The sequence below is a fragment of the Jatropha curcas genome, chromosome 10 (assembly GCF_041381405.1).
Source record: "Jatropha curcas cultivar XTBG-Jc1 chromosome 10, XTBG_Jcur_1.0, whole genome shotgun sequence".
Classification (NCBI taxonomy): Eukaryota; Viridiplantae; Streptophyta; class Magnoliopsida; order Malpighiales; family Euphorbiaceae; genus Jatropha; species Jatropha curcas.
In genome coordinates, this window is record NC_143160.1 from 13,347,770 (window position 1) to 13,356,800 (window position 9,031).

The window sequence follows — 9,031 nt, forward strand, 5'->3', positions numbered from 1 at the left end:
ATTTCATATTTAAATTGCTATTTTAAAGGGATAAACAAATGTATCAATTTTTTTTCAATGAGATATTGCAATGCAAGACATATAATTAAAATATATATATATATATATATATATATATATATATATATATATATATATATATATATATATATATATATAAACCACTATATTTATTGCAATTTAAATAAAAATTTATAATTTAATTATATAAATAAAAAAACAAAACTAGTATAAAAATGAACATATAACAAATATAATTAACATGCATCGCACGTTATAAAAAAAAAAACTTATATATAAAGCTGAAAATGAGTTGAGTAGAATTTTGTTGAATCAAAACTTGATTTAAATTTGAGAAATCAAATTCAAACTTAAATTCATTAGTATATTTTTTGAAAAACATAATTCATTTACAAACTATGTTGCACGGAAACATAAACGGAAACGGAAATGGAAATAAAGAAACATATAAATGACGTTTATACCCAAAACAACAATGGTATATAGGAAAGGGAAACGAAAACAGAAACGAAGAAATGTGAAATTCAAATATAAATTTACACAGAAAAACGGTATTTTTTACATAAAATGGTTGCACAAAAATTTGTCCGAAACTCGAAAATGTTCATAGCTAGAAATTTCTGTACATCACATATTATAAAAAACTTAAGCTTAATTTTAATGAACTCATGAAAGGAGCTTGAATAACTAAAACAGTTCCGCTCGCCTCATTTCCAACTCTCTAAATATGTCCCATATCCTCAAGATAGGTTAAAGAATATTGTTAGACTTTTCCATTTTGAAGATTATATATGCTAAATTGCTAATTAAATGTCATTTTCAATATCTCATCAATCTCATTTCCAAGTTGTTGTAGTTAAGCCAATAGATGGTAGAGTGGTAGTTCTGCTGACTCCGTCCACCACCTTACTCTTCTTCCCATGTCGTTTCCTTTACGTCACAGTTATTTTTATAAACAAGGACCACATTTTAAGTAAACCATTAAACTATCCAAAAATCTCTCTTCCAAGCTACTAAACTACAATTTTCCTTGCGCGCTCTCTCTCTCTCTCTGTATGGGTCTTTCGCATCCGTAGACCGGTGCAAAGTCTCCTCTCCACGCACGTCCTCATTTACCTCCCTCTCTGGCTTTTTTCCCAGGAAACAAGCAGTAGAGAGAGAGAGAGAGAAAAAAACAACAGCCCTTTAACGCAAAACCTTGAATGGTTCTTGATTTTGTTAATTTCCATGGCTTTTTTTAAAAAGTTGGTGCCTTTATTATTTCTGTTATTGGCAATTCTTAATAGCTCCGTGTTTGGTCGTTTTGTGGTAGAGAAGAGTAGCATAAGTGTGTTGTCTCCTTTAAGTCTTCAATCAAAACATGATAGTGCTATAGGAAACTTTGGTATACCAGATTATGGTGGAGTTTTGGTGGGTTCTGCTGTGTATCCTGATAAAGAAGCTTTTGGATGTCAAGCCTTTAGTGGTGATAAGCCTTTCAGGTCCAAGACTCCTCGCCCTACCATTCTCCTTCTTGATCGTGGAGGTATTAATTACTTTGATATCTGCTGATATTAAAATTTTTATAGATTAATTTTGAATTAGTACAAGTTTATCCTTTGGCTTTGATGTTGCAATTGTGTTTAGTCGACTTTTATGATTGAAATGTATTATGCTTATGGTGTTAGTTAATTGTCATTCTAATTAATTTAATCAAGTACTTTCCGTGCTTACTAGTTATAGTTTTGCAAAAATATTGGTCAATGCTTCAGTTTTAACCTTCTAAGAATTGTTCCTTCTCTGTGTTTCGTTTTTTGTGTTTCATTTTTAAAATTAGTTATATTTATCCATTTGGTTTGATGTTTCCACTTCTATAGAGTGATGACATAGCAACAAAGTGATCTGCAGGTAGTTCTCTCAATTCTAGTTTCCTTTTTGTGTGTGTTTCTTGGTACTTATTCCTTGTTGGATTGTAATTACCAAATAAAAATAAGAACGGTAGCATTCTTGCCAAGACTTGAAATGGTATTCGGAAATAAGTAGCTAATACTCTCTAGCAAGTCTACTAGTCATATCCATACCAGATAGAGATTCTTTAATTACATTACCGTATTTTGATCTTTTTTCTATTATTCTTCTTGGAAATGTAGAATGCTATTTTGTTTTAAAAGCATGGAATGCCCAACAAGCTGGAGCTGCAGCAATTTTAGTGGTTGATAGTATAGAGGAGCCATTAATAACTATGGACTCTCCTGAGGCAAATGGTAATTCAGATGGTTACGTAGAGAAGATTCAAATCCCATCAGCATTGATAGAAAAATCTTTTGGTGAAAGCTTGAAACAAGCCGTGAAGAACGGAGAGGATGTTGTCATCAAAATGGATTGGAGAGAGTCAGTACCTCATCCTGACCAGAGAGTCGAATATGAGCTTTGGACAAACAGTAATGATGAATGCGGGACTCGTTGCGATGAGCAGATGGATTTTGTTAAAAATTTCAAGGGTCATGCTCAAATCCTCGAGAAAGGGGGTTACACATTGTTTACTCCACACTACATTACTTGGTACTGTCCACGATCTTTTACTCTTAGTAGTCAGTGCAAGTCTCAATGCATAAACAAAGGAAGATATTGTGCACCTGATCCAGAACAAGATTTTGGTGAGGGATATCAAGGGAAAGATGTAGTGTTTGAGAACTTGAGGCAGCTTTGTGTCCATAGAGTTGCTAATGAGAGTGGCCGGTCTTGGGTTTGGTGGGATTATGTGACAGATTTTCATATCAGGTGTTCAATGAAAAAGAAGAGATATAGCAAAGAATGTGCTGAGGATGTTCTGAAATCACTCGGTAAGTTCTCTTTTATAATTTTACTTAATTTATAATAGAATCCTTTTTGGATCGATTTTCTTATGCTTATAATGTATCAACACAGACCTTCCAGTGGATAAGATCAAAAAGTGCATGGGTGAGCCTGAAGATGATGTGGAGAATGAAGTGCTTAAAAAAGAACAAGAACTCCAGGTCATGCTCCTTTGTTTTCCAGTTTCCTTCTTCCAATGCATTTCTAATACACACACATGTGGATGCACTTGTCAACAGATGCAGATGGCTAGGAATTTAATCTAAATTATCTATACCTAATGCACTTAAAGTTTTTGATTTGCTGAATTTAGGTTGGGCGAGGATCACGTGGTGATGTTACCATCTTGCCAACTCTGGTTATTAATAATGTTCAGTATCGAGGTATATATACAAGGGCCATATTATAATTGTGAATTAATTATCTTATATATGTCTTATGTCAATATTTAAGGATTGAGGTACTGTATGAATGTGTTTCAGCTGATTAAAAATTATAGAACATACTCTATAATGTCCCAAGTCATGCAGAAAAAGTACGTCTCTGAATTTGACATTCTAGTGCCTCTTCACAGTAGGTCTTACTTGTCACTTCCCATTATCTAAATCCCAGCTTCCAACTGTTTTGCCTTGAGCAAAGGAAGCATCTCATTTAGTATAATTTGAAATGACATAAATGGCAGAAATCATAAGTACTCTTTTCACCATCTTGTGTTTCTTGTCATTCTAAGAATATCACACTGTTCATGATCAGACATGGAAGTTCTGTGTAACAAACATATGTGGTTCACATCGAAAAAAAAAAAAAAAATCTATGTTTATATACTCATGAAAATCTTCCTTTTTTCCCACTTGGCTATCTTAATCTCATCTATGTTAAAGTCTTGCTCAGTTGGTATGTTTTTTTTCTCAGTTTGGTTCGCTTATGACATGTCTTTCTGCTTGCTTATCCTGTTCTTTTTTTTTTGAATGACCAACTCATCTTTTCCCCAAAACTTTTCTCAATTCATGTTTTTTTTTTTTTTTTCTTTCTCCATCTGTGGTCCTTCAGTTTCTAAGTTTTTGTTCTTATTTTGTTTTACAACCATAAATTTATGATAATGTTTGATTTAATTTTATGTAAGTCCTTACTAACTTGTCACTGCAAAGTGTAGAATTTTGATGAGACTATTTTTTTTTTCTTTTTGACTTTTTTTTCCCTTGATCTGAAGGAAAATTGGAGAGAACAGCTGTACTGAAGGCCATATGTGCTGGATTTAAGGAGACCACTGATCCTCCAATCTGCTTAAGTTCAGGTTGATCTGCTTATTTAACCTTCAACCAAAGACTAAAACAGTTACTTTCAAATTATGAAAATAAAATGTCTAGTTAATGTTTTTTTCCTATGCTTACTGAATACTGAATTTTCTTTGTTTTACGTTCATAGATCTCGAGACAAATGAGTGTCTTGAAAGGAACGGAGGCTGTTGGCTGGGCAAAAAATCTAACATATCTGCTTGCAAGGTATAAGGATAAAAGTTTCCAATTCATGCCCCTCATGAAGATTGCTCTGCTAGAACTATTCTTTTTTTTTTCCCCTGTTTTCCTTTTTTTTTTTTTTTCCTCCCTATATGCTCATAGTAGCATCATGAACTGGTTTAGGACACATTTAGGGGAAGAGTATGTGAATGCCCCACTGTGAAGGGTGTCCAGTACAGAGGAGATGGTTATATGTCTTGTGAAGGTACTTTTTCTTTCCTATTTGAGAAATGTGATTTATTTTTCAATGATTTTATAACAGAAATGTAACTTTGGTGACTGCAAGAATCAAGCGAAAATTGAGAAATGTCTTCCTGATCTAAAATGGAATATTAGTAACATTGCTATCAAAAGAATATCCATCCTTCCCTGTTTAATGCATTTGGAAATTATGAGCGTATGATCATAAAAGAGGATTCTAAAACTAAAACTACTAATGAAGCTCTGTCAACCATTAAGGCCTTAACAAGTTGTAACCTCATTAAGTCTAGTAGTAGTTCATGTGGCTTTAAACTATTCAATGGACAGTATGTAGTTTCTTCATGAGTACAAAATTCTGAGAGATATCTCCATCATATCATTCCATTCCTTTTTAGTTCTAGATGAAAAATAAAATTTGGTTAGCTTAGGGGGTCAAAATTTGAAGTTTCACTTTTCGGTTCTAATAGAAAGTTTAAAATCTTTTTTTAAAAAAAATTTATGTGAGTTCAGATGACTTTGGCTATAAAATCTGTAAGATATTAAGTTTCTGCCAAACTGTTCCAGCCAGGGACAGGGTGCTATTTTGTTTCTTCTGTTGTTGTGGAGTTACTGACTGTTTTTCTTTCTCTAATTGACAGCATTTGGACCTGCAAGGTGCATCATAGATAATGGAGGATGCTGGTCAGAAACAAGAAATGGATTAACATTCTCAGCATGCTCAGTTCAGTGACTTAAGCATTGTTTTCTGTTCGACTGATGCTCTTTGATACTTGTTTAGTTAGTCTTGTTCATTATAGTAAATAATTTCCTTTTTCTTATTTACCATCTATATTAAAATTCATATCTATACCAAATAGGAATCTCAATTATCAGGCTGTCAATGCCCAGAAGGTTTTCAAGGAGATGGTCATGATAACTGTGAAGGTTATTTTCTTACACTAGTTTTATTATCAAGAACATTTTAATTATATGATTCTTCCTCCTTTTTTTTTTTTTTCCCCTTTGTACTTTCTGATCTCTTATAATTCTTAATTTTGAAAATCTTCTATTATATGCCAGATATCAATGAATGCAAGGATGGTATGGCTTGCCAGTGTGATGGCTGCTCCTGTAAGAACACCTGGGGTGGATATGAGTGCAAGTGCAAGGGAGACCTCCTTTACATCAAGGAACAAGATGCTTGTATTGGTAAGACAATAAACTTATCTCATGAATGTAAAAGATGGTATGTTGTTTGTCACTGAATATAACATATCACGACATTTCTTGCATTCACTCTACAGAAAGAGCTGGATCTCAATTTGGATGGTTCATCACCTTTGTAATTGTAGCGGTTGTAGGAGGAGCTGGTTTTGCTGGCTATATATTCTACAAATACAGGCTACGGGTATGTCTAGCTGTCTATTTGGCATTGTGGTTAGTTGCTTTTATCAGAGTGTAGTAACCTTTAACTTTAACCAAACCATAGTCTACCAGAAACATAAAATTGAAAAAACAAAATCAAAATGAAAATTTTTGTAAAGCGGATTGAAACTCAATGCTAAACAGAGATATAAATACACTGCATAATGTCTCGGTTTTTGTCCATACCGGTTTTAGTGATGAATTACTTGCTCATATCATTTATCTTTCTCCACTCAGTCTTACATGGACTCAGAGATCATGGCTATTATGTCACAATACATGCCACTTGATAACAACCACAACAATGAACCTTCAACCGAAGCACAGCCTCTGCGACAAGGCACATCTGTCTAAGGTAGCATATCGCTTTCCTTCTATGACTAATCTGAATTTGGTGATAGTCATTCTAAAGTTTTCTTGATTTGCTGTCACATTTTCAGATTATCTTTAAGCTAAAGCAATCTGTTGTTCAAAGAATGTTTGCATCAGAAGAATGATGGTGTAAATTTTTTATACCCAATGGCAGCTTTTGCATAAGCTGAGAGAGGTTCACTTCTTGATCTGCTATATATTATCAAGACCTTGCAAGTTACCATACAGACTGATACTTCACAGAATTTTTTTCTTTACCCTTCTTCTTCCACTGTAAATAAAATAGTTGAGTTGTAAATTTAGCAGCAAGGGTTAATAAGGAAACAGTTGGATGATCAATACACAAGGAAAATGAAAGAATAAACAAAAGGATATGTAAAATTAAATATCGATTAATAATGTCTTAGTTTTAGTGAATTTTAGAAGCTTAATGTTAATACAAATTTTATGTGCTGATGTTTGGTGTTACCATCTTGTTCAAATCCAAAGCACTAGAATGTTTTCCAATTCAAGTTTTTGGTTTTTAGTTTAACTAGTCTTTTTTATAACGTGCGTTACACATTGATTATATTTGTTATTCGTACTTGTTTAATTTTTATATCATTTTTTACTTATTTACTTGTTTTTATTTTTAAGTATTAAATATTGATTATAAGTTTTCTCTTATATTATTCATATTTTTATAATGTTAAAATAAAATTTCATATACGATTAATGTGAATATAACGATTAATTAATAAAACAGTATTGTGTATATAGACTCACATTTCAGCTTAATTTATATCGTCATTTATTTAAATTTATTATAACTACAGTATCATCTAATAAATATGTTTCAATCTATATAGATATATAGATATAAGAATAAAATATTATATATATTTTAAAATTAAAATTTTTAACTATTCATCATCCTACACACATATGTTCATTTTATTTAAAAATAAATTTTAAAAGTAAAAATTTAAAAATTTTGAAAGACTTAAATATGTATATTCTATTTAAAAATTTGTTATAAAAATATTTTTTTTTTCTTTTTTTAAAATTTTTAACTATTCATCATCCTACACATATGTTCATTTTATTTAAAAATAAATTTTAAAAGTAAAAATTTAAAAATTTTGAAAGACTTAAATATGTATATTCTATTTAAAAATTTGTTATAAAAATATATTTTTTTTTCTTTTTTTATCTCTCTTCTAAATAAAATATTTTAAATTATAATAAAATACAATCAAATATTTAAAAATAAACTTATAAAATAAAATATAAAACTTTTTTAAATGTCTCATTATGATATATATTTAGTAAAAAAATGATATGTTCATACTGATTTTTTTTTAAAGAAAAATATCATGTGCTATATTTAAATATCTAATCACATTACATTTTTTGAGAAAATAAATTTATTTTTGGTATTAAAAATTCTTAAATTATTTTTTAATGATTTTTCCTTATATATTTGAAATATTTTCATTGTTTTATATAATAATTTAGTTTAAACAAATGTTAAAAGAAAAAGTTAAAAATATGGTCCGTTATTGCAATAAAATAAATAATTACATGTATTATAGAAATGAAAGTTTAAACAAATACTCTCGGGTACCATTAAAGATAAATATGATTGTTGATTGATTAAATATGATTGTTGATTGATTTAATAATTAATTCATTGTGAAATTGAAAAATAATCGAATTTAACCGAGATTTAATCGAATGTAAATTTTTTAAATCAATTAATAAAAAATTATTAAAAAAAAGTCAATTGATTAATAATTTAATATCATAATTTTTCAAATTAAAAACTCATGTCATTTAATAAATTTAAATTATTATCAACTATCCAAAAGAGTATTTTAGGATTTCTAAAATTTCAGTAAAGTTATTATATGCAATCCATTATTCCCCCTTTCACTTTTTTTTTTTTTTTGTGTAAACTACTAGTATCCGAACCCTGTTATCAAGGATCGCCTTATTCATAGTTGAGACTCTTTGCCCCTCCCTACAGGTGTGTTTAGTGGGGATCAAACTCGAAAACTCTTCCCACATGCCCAGCCTCCGTTGCCAACTGAGTCACAACTCGTAGGTTTCCACTTTTATATATAGTACTAATATTTTTTATGATGTGCCTTGTACGTTAATTATGCTCGTTGATACTCATTTTTTTTACTCTTTTGATTTTTTTTATTTATATAATATTAAAACATAAATTTTTGTTTAGATTAAAATAAATACAAGTGATTAATTTATATTACATTTTACCGTACAAGCTCCTTGTAATGATAATGGCATAGTAGCAATATTACTTACCCAGTATATTAGAGAAAAGAATATATGCACATATACACAAATTTTTGAAATCCCAAAAAGTGACCCAAAACATAAATATATAGTTTTAGTCTTGTTCCAGTTTTTCTAAATATTTTCTTTCAAGTCAAATAGATTTATGATATAAGAGAAAAAAAATATCAATAAAATTAAAATGTTTAATCATTAAGAGACCATCTATTTATTTCTAGGTAGATATAAATCTCTTACTAAATTAAAATGATAATTTTTCAGTAACGAATAAAAAATTAAAAATAAAAATAAAAAATAAAAAATAGTATTAAAAATAAAATTCTTTTCCGAACTTATCTAACAAAAAAGTTTCAATGTATATAGATATATAAATATATTAA

General features: G+C 29.8%; 1 protein-coding gene across 1 annotated transcript; it reads left to right on the forward strand.

Moving 5' to 3' along the window:
* Positions 1–992: 992 nt before the first annotated feature.
* On the forward strand, positions 993–6,818 carry LOC105629066 (vacuolar-sorting receptor 6). The gene is made up of 13 exons (XM_012210582.4): positions 993–1,546; positions 2,151–2,843; positions 2,929–3,017; positions 3,170–3,239; positions 4,067–4,150; positions 4,282–4,358; positions 4,497–4,578; positions 5,213–5,295; positions 5,432–5,498; positions 5,634–5,762; positions 5,858–5,961; positions 6,216–6,333; positions 6,419–6,818. The coding sequence occupies exons 1-12, from the start codon at positions 1,249–1,251 to the stop codon at positions 6,330–6,332; spliced, it is 1,893 nt and encodes a 630-aa protein (XP_012065972.1). The 5' UTR covers positions 993–1,248; the 3' UTR covers position 6,333; positions 6,419–6,818.
* The last annotated feature ends 2,213 nt before the right edge of the window (positions 6,819–9,031 follow it).